This window comes from Berghia stephanieae, chromosome 8, assembly GCF_034508935.2.
Source record: "Berghia stephanieae isolate SIO BIC M18660-M18661 chromosome 8, UCSD_Bste_1.3, whole genome shotgun sequence".
Taxonomy (NCBI): Eukaryota; Metazoa; Mollusca; class Gastropoda; order Nudibranchia; family Aeolidiidae; genus Berghia; species Berghia stephanieae.
In genome coordinates, this window is record NC_088367.1 from 47,487,335 (window position 1) to 47,504,834 (window position 17,500).

Below are 17,500 nucleotides of genomic sequence, written 5' to 3' on the forward strand. Positions count from 1 at the left end.
GCATTCTATCTATAGAGTACAAACACACAAACCTATGTGTAACCTTGAACGTTTAAAAACGTTACGAGTTACGAGGAGAGTGTGGTGCAGGGGGTGTAGACCTCTGGTAGCACGCAATAAATCTTCGTGGCCTTGTGCTGTTGATGCTATGCGTTTATGTAAAATACTCACGGTATCCGTCAGCCGAATGTATTGTACCAAGCCACAAACCTTAAACCTGTATAGTCTGATTGATAGAATTTAGTGAGAACTTCTCATTTAAATGGCTGTCTAAAAACAATAACAAAGAGCTGAGTGGCGTCAATTTTGTTCCTTCTATCATCATTGTCTTTGCCTTTTTCACTCTGGGTCAGGGGAATAGGCCACAGACAAACAGTTTTCATCCCTTTCCATCTTGAGCTAACTTTTTTTTATCTCGCTCCACGTCTATCACTTCTCTGTATGTCTGTTGTCCTTCATAAATTCTGTCATTGCAGAAACTATTCGGTCGCCCAAGCTAAAAAAAAAAAAGGACTTGGTTTGTCTGTCTGTGTTTCTGTATCATTTTCAGTTTTACAGAAGGGCTGTTAACCCTTCGACAACCCCTAACCTGGAGGACCAGGTGACTCAAAAAATGGGAGTTCTATACTTTCTGCATTATGAAAAATTAGAACTGCCAGTATCCCTAAAACTACAGAAACAAAAACGTCACGAGGAAGGCGGTGCAGGGGGTGTAGATCTCTGGTGGCATGCAAATCTTTGTGGTCTTTTGTCCAATACAACGTGGCTGCTGGCCAGAATGTTCCTGGTTCAAATCCCGGTCCCACTTTAGACAACATAAGTTAGGATGGTTCCCAACTTCATAAGATCTCTCCATACTCAGGCGTATAATGAGTACATGGGCGGTAACGGGGGAGATAAAAATAAGGACAATCGCTGTTGGTTTGGGAGCCCTTTTTAAATCGTTTTGAATACAGCGATGGACTAAAGCACAGCAGTACCAGCGCAAATCTCATTAGGAGTGTTCTGATGGCAGCAGCTTCTAATGGTGCTCACACTTCTATGTTATGACGATCGACCCAATCAGCAAATTCTTTACCGCACTCGTGCACCGTCGCAAACCACCCTCCGGGAAACTTCGTCACAACACACCATTCAACTAGATGCTCTGCGGTTTCGGGCTCGTTACCACAACGGGTACATGTTGGACGGGTGGAAAGTCCCCTCTGATTAGGCGATTTTGCCGTTAGGCAGGTTCTCTACCGAAGCCGATTCGCTGCCACCCAGTCAGTGCCTCCTCCTGCTGGTGGGGAAACCTGGCAACTTCTCCCCCAGTTTCGAGGAGTCTATGACCCGCCCCCTAGAGGGATTGGAATTCATCCAAACCGACTTCCATCCCGTCCTGCTGGCGATCCAGGCTTTCCACTTACCCGTGCAGTAGATACAGATGTGTTTCTTCAGCGGCATCTTCGTGTCTAAGAATTTGGGTCTTTGGTGTGTAAATTTAAGGGTGTCTATGATATTGACTGAGCGATGTCGGAATTGTCAAAACACATCATTCGGAGGTGGGAAACGATGACTCTTTGCTGTATATTTCTTAGAGGAAGGAAGAGGGGTCCATGATCCATGATTGTAACTTTTGGCGTTTTTCTGGGGGTTTTTTGTGTTTTTTTTTTGTTTTTTTTTTTGTTTTTTTTTTCTTGGGGGGGGGGTTGGTGGAGGGGGGGGGGGTTGTTGTTGTTTTTGTTTGTTTTGTTTTTTTTCGTTTATTTGTTGTTTGATATTTTATTTATTTCATATTTTAAAATTATTGGGGGGGGGGGGGGGGGGTATATCCTTTTCCCACGCTGCTTTTTGATTGTAATATTATATCTAGAGCTTTCACGAATATGTGCAATAATATAAAAACCGTACATTGATATAAATACGGAGCGCTTTTGAGTTTTCTATCCCGTCACCAGTCTGTTGTTTGGTTCACCCACCATCTCGTGTTTGGAAATTCATTCGTTACTCGTTGCACATCATGTATTTGTGACCCTTCGTCTCAAAACGGTATTAAGTCGGGATGATTGAGTTGCTGAAAATTGAATTTGTGGCCAGAAATATCAGTCTGACGTTGAGTTTATATGCTTTTATGAGGAGAATGAATATCATGTTTTAGAATACTGAATACCAGTAATTCATAATTTTATACCAGTTTAGCTTGCATTTGACTTTCCAGCATCTGGTTCATCCGGACATAATACCGCTTTGAGACGTTGGGTCACATTTCCATGTTGAAATGTCGAGGACGCCATTTTGTGTTTGAGGTGACGGGTTGCCCTTTCCGTCAGATACTACATCACGTGACCCTGGTCAACTGGAATAACAAAACAACGAATTTTTGTGTCAACGAATTGCGTTGGACTGTTTCATTCAGAAAAAAAATGGGATTAGGGGGGACAGGGTGAGTGAGAATTGCCGTTTGTAACTCCGTTGTGTTTATGATGATAATAAATGTACCTCATGACACTCGTGCGGCTAAGTGGTCTAGTGGTATGACAATCGGATTCGGATTGGAAGGTCCTGGGTTCGAGCCTCGCTCTGCGCAAAAAGGTTCTTTACTCACATTCTCTCACCGTACTCAGGTGTAAAATGAGGACCTGGCGTCCACACCGTTTGCTCTGTCCGAAAAAAATGATGATGATCATCATCATTATTATTATTATTATTATTATTATTATTATTATTATTATTATTATTATTATTATTATTATTATTATTATTATTATTATTATTATTATTATTGTTGTTGTTGTTGTTGTAATCAATTATTATTATTATTATTATTATTATTATTATTATTATTATTATTATTATTAATTATTTTTATTATTGTTAATATTGTTATTATTATTATTGGTATTATTATCATTATTATTATTATTATCATTATTATTATTATATTATTATATTATTATATTTATTATTTATTATTATTATTATTATTATTATTTTATTATTATTATTATTTTATTATTATTATTATTATTATTATTATTATTATTATTATTATTATTATCATTATTATTATTATTATTATATTATTATTATTATTATTATTATTATATTATTATTATTATTATTATTTTAATTTATTATTATTATTATTATTATTATTATTATTATTATATTATTTATCATTATTATTATTATTAATTATTATTATATTATTATTATATTATTATTATTATTATTATTATTATTATTATTATTATTATCATTATTTTATTATTATCATTATTATTATTATTATTATTATTATTATTATTATATTATTATTATTTTATTATTATATTATTATATTATATCATTATATTATTTTATTATTATTTTATTATTATTATTATTATTATTATTATTATTATTATTATTATTATTATTATTATTATTATTATTATATTATTTTATTATTATAATTATTACATTATTATTACAATATTCCATTATGTTTCAGTTTATTAATTTAAATTCGCACATTATGTAAATTTCATAGTCCGACTTATTGGTTGTGAGTCAGAACTGTTAAGGTGTGTGGGCGAGCATTGTGTGTTTGTGGGTGTGTTTGATTGTTTGGTTGGTTGGTTGTGTGTGTGTGTGTGTGTGTGTGTGTGTGTGTGTGTGTGTGTACTGTGTTGTATGCGTGCGCGTGATTATTCCTGGAATGTGCGTGCCATAAATAGAACATAGAGGAATTTGATAATCAGTAGTTAAAGAAGAGAGAATGGGTTATATAATATATATAAAGGGCCAGACACATACACACACACACACACGCGCACACACATACACACAAACAGAGAGAGAGAGAGAGAGAGAGAGAGAGAGAGAGAGAGAGAGAACAGACAGACAGACAGAATGAGTCAGACAAAGAGAGAGAGAGGGGGAGGGAGACGAAGAGAGAGAGAGAGAGAGAGAGAGACAGACAGACAGACGGACACACAGAGAGAGAGAGACCGACAGGGGGAGAGAGAGAGAGAGAGAGAGAGAGAGAGAGAGAGACAATGAGAGAGAGAAAGAAAGAGAGAGATAAATAGATTGATAGATAGATAGATAGATAGATAGATAGATATAGAGAGAGAGAGAGAGAGAGAGAGAGAGAGAGAGAGAGAGAGAATCTATTTTAAATCCCCACCGCAGGCATTACATAACTATAATTTCCTTGATGACGAAATAAGAACAGATAAAACCATCCTTCACTCAATCTCTGCCTCCACAACCTTGAGTTCCCAGTTATCCTGGCATTTGGTGCGATTTATTTTCCGGTATCAAAAAACTCCCAAAACAACAAAACTTTTTACCTGTTGCTATACACCTGAATTTCTTGACAAAGGGGCCGGGTGGGTAAGATGATGAAAAATCAATTGATAGAATGAAGATGACGTCACTCGGCCATCCGCGTTTATGAGTAATTCACCCTAAACTGTACTAACCAGACTATAAACGTCCATGGATACACACAGTTTTGTGTGTTGGTCCGTTATACTTCCGGATGGCAATGTTATGAGCTTCTTAACCAATCGCATACTATCTCTACCTGATTGTTGATTTACTAGTCTTAATAGGGAAGAATAGTCGTGACGTCAAACCTCCACTCTTTTGGTTCCTAAATCATTGGGACTGTGTATATATTATAACCAGTCTTTCGGAATCCTATTAATGAATAGGATACATTAAAAATGACCTTTTATATAGCGCAATATCCACTAAACGTGCTCAATGCGCTTTGCTAGGGGTCCCTGGCCAACATAAAACCCTTTACATTTAGGACGGGACACGACAAGGCGCTATTACAATTTTTTTCGGACAGAGACAACGCTGTTAACGGCTAGGTATCAATTTTACACATGGGTACTGTGAGAGAATCTGAGTAAAGAGCCGTTTCCGAGGACTCAACTATGCACCGAGCGAGGCTCGAACCCAGGACCAATCCGAAAGCGAATGTCATACCACTAGACCACATAGCCACACATAGATTACATAACTATATTAGTAGCAGGATGTATAGGCCTATTCTTAGGATTACGGGACGCAAAAGAGCGAGGATGGATGTTATTTATTGACGACCAGCATATATTTAGACTAGAAAATAAGATACCATCACTCTGAAACCAGAAGATCAATTACACAAGGTTTGTTTCCAGTCCTTCGGAAGAGTGGTTCGGTTTTACACTTCCAATGAAATAGGAACCAGTTTTGTGACATCACACTTTTCTTCCCCTATTCTTATCCATCTCCCTCCCTCACCCCCGACCCTACCCAAACCTCAAGTTCCACCGCCCCCGTCTTTTGTTATCAGTTAAATCTGGATGTAAACAAACGGAAAGGTCAAAGGGAAAGACAGACAGACAGACAGACAGGTGTATAACTTAACAATCCTTCAGAGCCATTGATCCCATGGAGCGTGGAGTTTATCCCGGCTTCTATAGCGTGAAACGGACAATAGCAATTGCTTGCTATCCTTTGGATAGGACGCTAGTCTATCGCAAAGTACTTTCCGCCGCCAAATCTAACAGACTCAGCTACCTATTCACTGCTGGGCGGACAGGGAGGAGAGGGAGGGGAGGGGGGGGGGTCAGAGAAATTCTCGACTGCACCCGGGATCGATCTTGGTCGAGATGTGTGTGAAGCGAGTGCTCTACCGACTGAGCTGTCGCTCTCCTCCCCCTTCCCTCCCCCACCCCTCACCCTCCCCCATTACTTCACAGCGCTCTAACAAAATACGTTATTTTCCCCTTTGTCCAGATGACTTTTATTTGGGTTTGACATTTTAAAAATATGTATGCGTTAAGGTAAAATACTCACAACACGGGTGTAATGTATCAACACAAAACTATGTGTAGTTGGTTGAGCGTTGAGAGTCTGATTGATATATTTATATATATATATATATATATATATATATATATATATATATATATATATATATATATATATATATATATATATATATGGTGTGTGTGTGTGTGTGAGAACTAATCATAAAAATGGCTTTCTAAAAAACAATAACAAAAAACTGAGTGACGTCAGTTTCGTACCTTCTACTGAAGTTCAGTTGTTTGCTGTCGTTGGTATTGTGTTGTTTGTTTTATTTTTTGGTGGGGTTTTTTTTTTTTTTGGTTCGTTTTGTTCGTTTATTGTTTGGTTGTTTTTGGGTTGGTTTTTTTTTTGTTTTTTTTTTCTTGTTTTTTTAATTTTTTTTTTAAAGTGAGGGGGTTTCTTTTTTTCTGGGTTTTTTTTTTTTGTTTTTGTTTTTTGTTTGTTTTTTTTTTTGTTTTTTTTTTGTTTTTTTTTTTTGTTTTGTTTTTTTTGTTTGTTTTTTTTTTTGTTTTTTTTTTTTTTTTGGGGGGGGGGGGGGGGGAGGGGGTATTCGTTTTCTTCTTATTCTCTTTTATTTGGTTTTGTTTTGCTATCGTTGTCATTAACTTTGATCTCCAATTTAGAGTTAGCGTGGTGGAATAACCGTATCGCGATCATGAATAATTATCTTTCTGGTTTTGGTTGTTTACCTTGGAACAGAAAAACATCAACATCTCTGTTAATCCAATAATATCAGTCTGTAATTGAATGTTTGTGTGTGTGTGTGTGTGTGTGTGTGTGTGTGTGTGTGGTGAACATGGATCGTAGAGCAGGGATTCAAGAAAACGGGGGATGGGGGCTATGCTTTTAGGTAAAACACTCACAACATCCATCTGTCAGATATAGCGTACCACAAACACACGAAACTATGTGTAACCGTAAACGTTTTTAGTCTGATTGATATTAATAAAACATAATAATGATAGTAATATAATAATAATAATAATAATAATAATAATAATTATAATAATAATAATAATAATGATAATTAATAATAATATATAATAATAATAATAATAATAATAATAATAATAATAATAATAATAATAATAATAATAATAATAATATCGTCTGCTTTTGATACTATTGATCACAATCTTCTTCTCAAACGTCTTGAAATTACTTATGGCGTGTCTGGTGCAGCGCTTGATTGGTTTAGGTCATATTTGTTTAATCGTAAACAGATTATTACGGTGGATGAATATAGATCGGAGGAAATCTTTCTTGATTGTGGGGTTCCCCAGGGTTCAGTACTTGGACCCGTTCTTTTTGTTTTGTACGTTGGCCCTCTGTCTAAAATCATCAGAAGTTTTGGTCTGTCTTACCATCAATACGCTGATGATACGCAATTGTACTGCGTTTCCAATATGAGAAATTTACAAGAAGTATCAGCCAATAGTAAAAATTGTATCCAAAGTGTTAAGAAATGGATGAATGAGAACAGACTGAAACTGAATGATGATAAGACGGAGGTGCTGTATGTGGGGAACAGGAAGTGGAAAAGTGAAACAGATTTGAAGTTGGGGGATGCCTCTATTCAAATTGTTGACAAAGTGAAAAACCTTGGCACATTCTTAGACTCTGGACTGTCGATGGAGCATCAGGTTAATAATTTGGTTAGATCTCTCTTTTTCCAACTAAAAAAGATTGCTTCCATTAGACGGTTCATATCTGAGGATGTGACCAAGCACCTGGTTGTGTCCCTCGTACTATCGAAATTGGATTATTGTAATGCTCTGTTGTTTGGCGTTTCGCAATACAATCTGAAACGTCTTCAGATTGTCCAAAACAGCGCTGCCAGACTAGTATTTATGAAGCGTAGGTGCGACTCTGCCGGACCTCTACTTCATGACCTGCATTGGCTGCCTGTTGAGAAAAGAATTAAATTCAAAGCTTGTGTTTTAGTGTATCGTTGTCTTGAAGGTACTGCCCCTTCCTACCTTTCAGAACTAATTGAAAGATATTCAAAACCCCGCCCCTTACGTTCGGCCAGTGATTCCACAAAACTAGTTGTCCCTCGAATTCGGAAAAATGCTGGAATGAGATCCTTTTCTCATTTCGGACCCTCTATTTGGAACGCCTTACCGCAGAGCATTCGTGAAAAAGAATCTTTGTCTATTTTTAAACGTTCGCTTAAAACATATTTGTTTCGATTTTAGTAGATGGTATGAGAAGCAAGATAGGTTTGGTTTGTGTTGTGTGTTGTATTGTGTGTGTGTGTGTGTATGTGTGTGTGTGTGTGTGTGTGTGTGCTTGTGTGTGTGAATGAGTATGTTTCAGCCAAAGTAATTTGTAATTTAAGCGCTTAGAGTCTGGTGTCTCGGAGTTATAGCGCTATATAAGTTTTCAGCATTATTATAATAATAATAATAATAATAATAATAATAATAATAATAATAATAATAATAATTATAATAATAATAATAATAATACATGGGATTTATTTATATCGCGCATTTTCATCACCGAGTGATGCTCAAAGCACGTTACGAATATTGATGCTATGCGTTGGGTAAAATACTCACAACATCCGCCACCGGATAAAACGTACTAACACATAAATCTATGCGTAACCTTGAACGATTATAGTTTTACTGATTTGATTTAGTGATAACTCATCACCAAAATGGCTGTCTGAAAACAATAACAAAGAGCTGAATGACGTCAAATTCGCTCCTTCATTCTATAGATAGTATGCGCCTGACTAATAAGCTGACAACATTGCCATCCGGAAGTGTAACGGACCAACACACAAAACTATGTGTAACCATGAACTGTTATAGTCTGGATAATAAAGTTTTGTGAGAATTACTCATAAACATGGATGGAAAAAAACAATAACAAAGACATGAGTGACGTCAACTTCATTCTATCTATATAGTTTAACTGATATAGTTTAGTGATAACCCATCACCAAAATGGCTGTCTGAAAACAATTCCAAAGAGCTGAATGACGCCAATAGGATTCAATAGTCTGATGTCACGTTGCCCAGCAATGGCGGCCATCGTGGTTCTAAACAAAGAAAATCGGTACATTTTGTTTAGAACGTGTATAGAACTTTTATAGAACTTTTCACATGTCTTGTGATCAGATTGTGTAAAAGCCAAAACATGATCAGATTTATAATGGGGTTTTTTTCCTCTGGATACGCTTTTATGCTCGTCGGAGAAATATTTCATAAGGGCGTCTGCCATTGTTCCGATAGTTTAGAACCAGTTACTATGTTACCATGCGCCATTACGAGGGAAGTGACGTCACGACTGTTGAAGCGTATTTCGCTCCTTCATCCTATACAACGAGAATCTCACAGATGAACTGGTGGGGATTATTGCAGTTCTCGGAGTACAGTCTGTAGTCAGTCCCGAGGACCACACACGTCTCGGGAAACCTCGGAGGTTGGCCAACCGCCCACAGACTTGACCATGACCTTGTTCCACTATTAAACTTCCGGCCGTCTGTCCAAAAGTAGCCTTCTGAGCGTAACTGTAGTCCAATGTATACGGAGCTGGAGAGGCCTGAAAAGAAAAAGCATACAATTGAGCTTTATATAGCGCAATATCCACTAAATGTGCTCAAAGCGCTTTACAAGGGGTCCCTGGTCAACAGCAACATTTAACACGCAAGACAAAGCAACAAGTATAGGGAAGATTAAACTAAACAAACAAACAAACTTGAGCTTTTATATAGCGCAATATCCACTAAACGTGCTCAACGTGATTTACAAAGGGTCCCTGGCCAACAGGAGCAACACGTAACATGTGTAACTTGACATGACGCCTATTAGGCGATATTACATTTTTTTCCGACAGAGACAACGCTGTTAACGACCAGGTACTCATTTTACACCTGAGTACGATTAGAGAATGTGAATAAAGAGCCTTTTCGAAGGACTCAACTATGCGCCGAGCGAGGCTCGAACCCAGGACCTTCCGATCCGTACTTCGACTGGATATCAAACCCCAGCACCCTTGATGTGCCAGCTTATAGATAGTATAAGTTGACGTCACTCAGATCTTTGTTATTGCTTTTTGCCATCCGCGTTTATGAGAAATTCGAGCTGAACTGTATTAATCAGACTATAAACGTTCAAGGTTACACCTAGTTTTCTGTGTTGAACGGTTATACTTCCGGATGACAATGTTGTGAGATTCTTGGCCTTGCGCATACTATCTATGTTCTTCACAAGAATTCGCGTTTCCTCTGTGAACTCTTTCCTGCATAATCCGAAACAAACATTGAACACGAACGGACGAGGAATGAAGACAGTAGAATATTCTCCATTATTATTTTGACAATATTTAAGTGACAGGTGACGGAGTAGGCACCGGTAACAGACAAAAATCCGAAAAGGTTTCAGATCGACGTATACACATTAGCAGGTCTGATTACCGAACGAAATTATGGGCTCGATTTGACATTGTTGTAATGGACAATGCTTGGAGTTGTTTGACAGTATTTATTTCCATTATAACGATGGGCCCATACAAATTTGGGTTATCAGACCTGCAAATAAGGGCACATCGTTTTCAGATCTTACGTAGGTGCCTGTTCCCTTATGTGTTACTTTGCTATAGCGAAAATTCACTCGCTTACCACTTAACATGGATCCCAGATTATCTTATTTTCAAATAGTTTTTTTTTTCGTACCTTGAATGTGATTGAATCTGGTACTGTCTTCTAGGACAAACAAACGACCTCCGCCGCCATGTTGACACACCCTCTCTGCCGTGTCATAGTCCAGTTTGTTTGGGAAAGTTTGAAGGCACGTGATCATGCCATGACTGTATCTTAACATGTAGCCGCTACTCCCATCACATACTTTCGAAGTTTTAGAATATATCACCTCATCGACATTTACCTGTACACTCATTGCAAAGTTAGTATGAGGCCGTGAAAGAGCGTATCCCGGGTGGCAGAACTGAGATTGTTTGAAATAGAGAATAGAGTTACAGTTCTTGACACGGTTAACGCAGTCCACAATGCATTTCATCACTGACCTTGACCTCCACGGCTTGTCGGGTAGACCTGCTATATCCACCGACTTGTCGTTGACTGGTTGCCACGTGTAGAGCCCTGATTGGCTGGTTGTGCAGGACGCACAAGTCACAGGAACCGGAAACAGTACAAGAATAAAGCATGGCAACACTTTGACCGCCATTGTGTTAATGCCAGGATGATCCAGACGTAAATAGAAAACACTTTATTCTTGTCTGTTAATTATGATACACGTCATAAACTATTGAAAACGGAATATATATATCTATTCGTGAAAAAGAATCTTTGTCTATTTTTAAACGTTCGCTTAAAACATATTTGTTTCGATTTTAGTAGATGGTATGAGAAGCAAGATAGGTTTGGTTTGTGTTGTGTGTTGTGTTGTGTGTGTGTATGTGTGTGTGTGTTGTGCTTGTGTGTGTGAATGAGTATGTTTCAGCCAAAGTAATTTGTAATTTAAGCGCTTAGAGTCTGGTGTCTCGGAGTTATAGCGCTATATAAGTTTTCAGCATTATTATTATTATTATATATATATATATATATATATATATATATATTTATATATATATATATATATATATATATATATATATATATATATATATTATATATATATATATATATATATATACATAAATATAATATAAGCAATGAGAGCACACTACAAAAATGTCACTACACATCAACACTAATCACCACTACAAAACGGAAGCAAGGACAAGCACCTCAAACGGAATAATTTATTTTCTTCGGACATTATGCCGACTGAAGAAGTGGACAAAAGCCACAGAAACGAACGTCTTGGCCATATACTGTGAGTGACAATTTATAGTTTTATATATATATATATATATATATATATATATATATATATATATATATATATATATATATATATATATATATATATAATTTACCGCAACCTGAATATTGTAGAAGGAAAATAATATTTTTTTTAGAAACGCGTCCTTCTTTTCACAACTTCCAACGTTATCCTAAAAAGCTAAAGAACAACTGTAGATGAACATGGAAAAGGCGCTCTGAATTTTAAAAGTTTACATGATTTATATTAAGCATGTGTCGTTTAATTTCTTCGGCCATAGATTGATATCATTTCCTTAGACAAAGACGTAAATTGTTGTCACCGCCAACAGGCTTCAACAGTCGTCACTTCCCTCGTAATGACGCATTGTAACTTAGTAACTGGTTCTAAACTATCGGAGCAATGGTGGACGCCTTTGTGAAATAAGTCTCCGATTAGCATAAAAGTGTATTCAGAGGAGAAGAACATTATAAATGTTATCATGTTTTGACTTTTATACATTCTGAACATATGACATGCGATAAAGTTCTAGCCAGCACGATGAATAAAAAGTACCGATTTTCTGATTTTCATTTGTTTCGAACCACGCTGCTCGTTGCTGGGCGGACGTGACATCAGACTATTGAATCCTATTCCTGTTCAAACGCTGCCCCATTCAAATTACTCTCCATTGCCTCCCCTCGCGTGAGAATGCTTGTTTTCTTCGCTACGTTAATATTGTCTAAAAAAAATTCACAATTTCTTCCTCGGCGACTTCCATATCAGAATGTAGTAAGTTCATACTAGCATTTATTATTTAAGCACTGACTTTGTGGCATCTGAACAACATTGTTGCCTGTATTTTGACTTGCAAAATCAACCGATATTTTGTACGTGTGAACCAAGCAAAAGTCCCGACACAGTGTGATAAGCATGTGACTTCCGACTGGCATCTCCCTTAATAGAGCGAATCATTAACCACGATTATCACATGAGAGGATTATAAAGGATTGATCCGACGTTTACTTATTTGCAGGTCTGATAACCCGGGCCCATTGTGTAATGGAAATACTCTTAATCCAACAACAAAACATTGTCCATTACAACAATATTAAAACGAGCAGATAAATGCGTTGGGTTATCAGACCTGAAAATAGGAGCACATCAGATTGATCCTTAATGAAGACAGATTACTAATTAGCTGATGCTAATTTTAATGCTAATGTTATAAAATTGACAACCGCCCCTACCATAGGGAAGAAAAGTCGTGACGTCACAGCTTCTACTTTTCTGGTTCCTAAATCCTTGAAAGTGTTTAGATAGCCAGTCCATAGGAGTATTAATAATGAATAGGTTACATGAAGATGGCATAACCTTTTCAGAAGTATGAGGTATAGGCAGATTCTAAGAATTACTAAGACTCGTAAAATAGTGAGTATGGATTCTCTTTATTGACGACCAGCAAAATATTTAGACTAGAAAATAAGATAAGTATGAAGAGTGGTTTTCCAAAACGCATCAAGTCCGTTTTTCCCATTTTGAGATTTTGAGGATTACTCCCCCTACAATTTATCATTCGGTCTATTATTTTGTCATATTTAAACTTCAAATTGACACAAATCTAGGGAAATTATTGTGGCCATTAATGTTTAAAATAAAGTTTACATTTTATCTTATCTCATGGATGGAAAATATCAATAAGTAGAAAAATCGACTAAACTAAACGAGTTTTGGAAATCCAGCCTTTGTATGCATCAAATACTCCGAAACACTATTTGTACACTTCCAATAAGAAAGGAACCTGTTGTTTTTTGTTGTTTTTTTGTGGGTTTTTTTGGACATAACACTTGTCTTCCCTATGACCCAGCCATGCCAAAACAACGCTCTCCTAACTCTACACAACCGTCTTGCTGCTCACACTGATAATAGAGACAAGGGGTAGAGATGTTGGAGTCAGGTGCTGACTTTTCGAACAAGTGATAATGATTGTGGGGGGGGGGGGGGGGCAACGTGTACTCATATGCAGGTCTGATAATGCAACTTGTTTTTTCTCTTATTTTTTCTTCTTCTTATTTTTGTTTTTTACCTCAGTCATGGGAGACACCCAATGTTTGTCGTTGCTTTGCCAATTTAGATTTATCTCCGTCTTTTAAATACGACAATAAACAGGTATAGGTATATTGACCTTTAAAAAAATGAATTTAAAATTAAAAAAACAAAAACAAAAACAAACAAAAAACAAAATAAAATAAAACCAAAAAAAACAAAACAAAAAAAACATAAATTAAAAAGTCAAAAAAAAAGGAAAGAATTATATAAATAAATCAGTAAATAAATAGATAAATAAATAAACATATGTTTGAAAATGAAACAGAAAAAGACTTGATTTTAATGATAATGCAACTTGTTCTGGGCTCGTTGCTGTAATAGGGAATGAGATTAGCGGAAGAGTAGCGTCCCTTGATTGGAAGTCACCGGCGGGAAGTTATTAGAGAGAGAACGTCATATTGGTTTTGCGAATGCTCTCTCGTCCTCGCTTCCTCGGTGAAAGCGGCATGAGACACCTCACCGAAAGCGAGGACGAGAGAGACGCATACGCAAAACCATGTTGACGTTCTCTCTATAAGGTGACGTCCAATCAAGGGACGCTACTCTTCCCCTAATCTCATTCCCTATTGAAATACTCCCAAACCAATGCAAAATATTGTCCTTTAAAGGGGGGAAGCGTGGCTCAGAGGTACGGTCTTTGCTTTGTACCCGAAAGGTACCGAGTTCGATCATCCGTCACTGCGCTGTGTGGCCTTGAGCAAGTTCACCTCGTCCTAGTTCAATTTGAGGCGCTGCATTGCGGCTGACGCCTGGGTTATACCAGTCTTCCCTTGGAATAGACCCTATGGATATATTTCCCCTATGAGATGAATAAAGGGAATTTTACTTTTTTTTTTTTTTTTTTTTAATAAATAGATTTTAAAAAATAAAATTAAAAAAACAACAAGATTCTCTTTAGTCTTTAGGGTCTATTCCAAGAGAAGACTGGAATAACCCAGGCGTCAGCCGCAGTGCAGCGCCGCAACGTGAGCTAGAACGAGGTGACTTGATCAAGGCCACACAACGAGGCGGGTGATCGAACTCGGTACCGTTTGGGGTTCAAAGCAAAGACCGTACCGCTGAGCCACGCGTCACCAATGTTTAGCCCTCTCCTTACCACCTACAGCAAAATCGTCACATTTGTTACGACACAATATTCATGTTTTCTTATTCAGATTTGTTCTGTACATCACACACTTTGAAGAATGATCTTTGTTTAATTAATATGAACATAACGTTGTTTTATGGAGAGATTGTTTGAATTTGAAAAATCCATTTTTCTGCTGGGTAAGCCTGCCATTTTGGGAAAATACTGAAAATGATCGGTAAAGAGACAATTAATCGAGGCCATAATGGCACCCGGCTATCAGACCTGTTAATATGTGCACCCGGGAGGGAAGGAGGGGGGAGGGGGGAAGGGGGTATCTTTTGATTTATGCCTACCTTATGACATGTCCCCCAGGTTTTCAGATTTTGTATTAGTTAATTATTGATGTCTGCTCCGATAATTTCACCAATAATGCCACGACGCCTCTGATAGCCGCCATTCGCTGATAACATGCCACGTGACCTGTTGGTGGGGGGCGGGGGAAGGGGGGAAGGGAGCAGGAGATTGAATTGTACATGTTTTTATTGAATTAATAAACTCACTTTCAACAGAGTAAACTGTCTGATTGGTTTACACGAAAACTTTTTTATGTGTGTGTGTGTGTGTGTGTGTGTGTGTATGTGTTTGTGTGTGTATGTGAGAGAGAGAGAGAGAGAGAGAGAGAGGTAGAGAAAGATGATAATGATGATGTCTTGTATAGATAATTGGCCTTTAAACTGATTTATCACTGCATCATCAGCATCATTATTACTATTATCATTATTATTATTATTATTATTATTATTATTATTATTATTATTATTATTATTATATTATATATTAGTAGTAGTAGTAGTAGTAGTAGTAGTAGTAGTAGTAGTAGTAGTAGTAGTAGTAGTAGTAGTAGTTGTAGTAGTAGTAGTAGTGGTAATATTGTCATTATCATCATCATTATTATCATCATCATCACGGCATCATCATCATAATCATCATCATCATCATTATCTGGGTGTATGTCTGTGTAAGGGACTATTGGTATAGCATTGAATCTTGTATGCTATAACATAACATAACATGTGGTATAGGGCAAAATAGGATAAGATCCTTTGAATGCCCTTAATATTAATTAGTAATGCCAAAAATCTATTGATTAAAAATTACAATAACGATACACGTGGTAAAGATAGTATTTCAACTTAAATGTACTCATGTGGTGTACAAACATATATCTTTAACCGTGACATGCAAAGCGCACACACAACCACCACACACACACACACACACACACACACACATACACACGCGTATAGAAGATAACCATAATAATATAATAATGCATAATATATACATACAAGATTGAAAGCCATGTCAACAGCAGAGCAAACAAGTATTATTCGTCATATATAAATCTCCCATCATATAATTCCCTGTCTACTAACACCTTGAAATAATCCATAGATTTTGCATTCTTTGTTTCAAATTTCAAACTGTTCCATTTCTGAACAATACGAATACCGAACCAGTTTTGTCTTATGTTTGTTTTGCATCTAGAGACAAAAATCTTAAACTTGTCCCCTCTAGTAAAAGTAATATTAAAATATGAAAAAAAATCAGAAAAGTCTATCCTATCCAGACCACGTACCAATCTATAAACCTGAATTAAATCCCCACGAATTCTTCTATATTTCAAACTGGGTAAGTCAAGAAATTCTAACCTTTCCTTATAAGATAAATACTGCTATAAGTATATATTTATATATTATTACGTTTCGATGATATAATACGTTACGATAATATAATACGTGTCGATGATATAAAACGTTTCGATAATATAATACGTGTCGATGATATAATACGTGTCGACAATATAATACGTGTCGATAATATAATACGTGTCGATAATATAATACGTTTCGATAATATAATACGTGTCGATAATATAATACGTGTCGATAATATAATACGTGTCGACAATATAATGCGTGTCGATAATATAATACGTGTCGATGATATAATACGTGACGATGATATAATACGTGTCGATAATATAATACGTGTCGATAATATAATACGTGTCGATAATATAATACGTTTCGATAATATAATACGTGTTGATAATATAATACGTGTCGATGATATAATACGTGTCGATGATATAACACGTGTCGATAATATAATACGTGTCGATAATATAATACGTGTCGATAATATAATACGTGTCGATAACATAATACGTGTCGACAATATAATACGTGTCGATAATATAATACGTGTCGATAATATAATACGTTTCGATAATATAATACGTGTTGATAATATAATACGTGTCGATGATATAATACGTGTCGACAATATAATACGTGTCGATAATATAATACGTGTCGATGATATAATAGTGTCGATATATAATACGTGACGATGATATAATACGTGTCGATAATATAATACGTGTCGATAATATAATACGTGTCGATAATATAATACGTGTCGATAATATAATACGTTTCGATAATATAATACGTGTCGACAATATAATACGTGTCGATAATATAATACGTGTCGATGATATAATACGTCTCGATAATATAATACGTTACGATGATATAATACGTGTCGATGATATAATACGTCTCGATAATATAATACGTTT

The 17,500-nt window shown here is 36.3% G+C and overlaps 2 protein-coding genes across 7 annotated transcripts in view; one reads left to right on the top strand and one right to left on the bottom strand.

Moving 5' to 3' along the window:
* LOC144978795 (liprin-beta-1-like) overlaps positions 1-17,500 on the top strand; it is a 246,700-nt gene that overhangs the window by 35,255 nt on the left and 193,945 nt on the right. The gene's annotated exons all lie outside the window — the stretch shown is intronic.
* LOC144977870 (uncharacterized) lies at positions 8,389-11,096 on the bottom strand. Its single transcript, XM_078923269.1, has 2 exons — positions 10,526-11,096; positions 8,389-9,393 (listed from the first exon to the last, which is right to left on the bottom strand). The coding sequence occupies exons 1-2, from the start codon at positions 11,034-11,036 to the stop codon at positions 9,167-9,169; spliced, it is 738 nt and encodes a 245-aa protein (XP_078779395.1). The 5' UTR covers positions 11,037-11,096; the 3' UTR covers positions 8,389-9,166.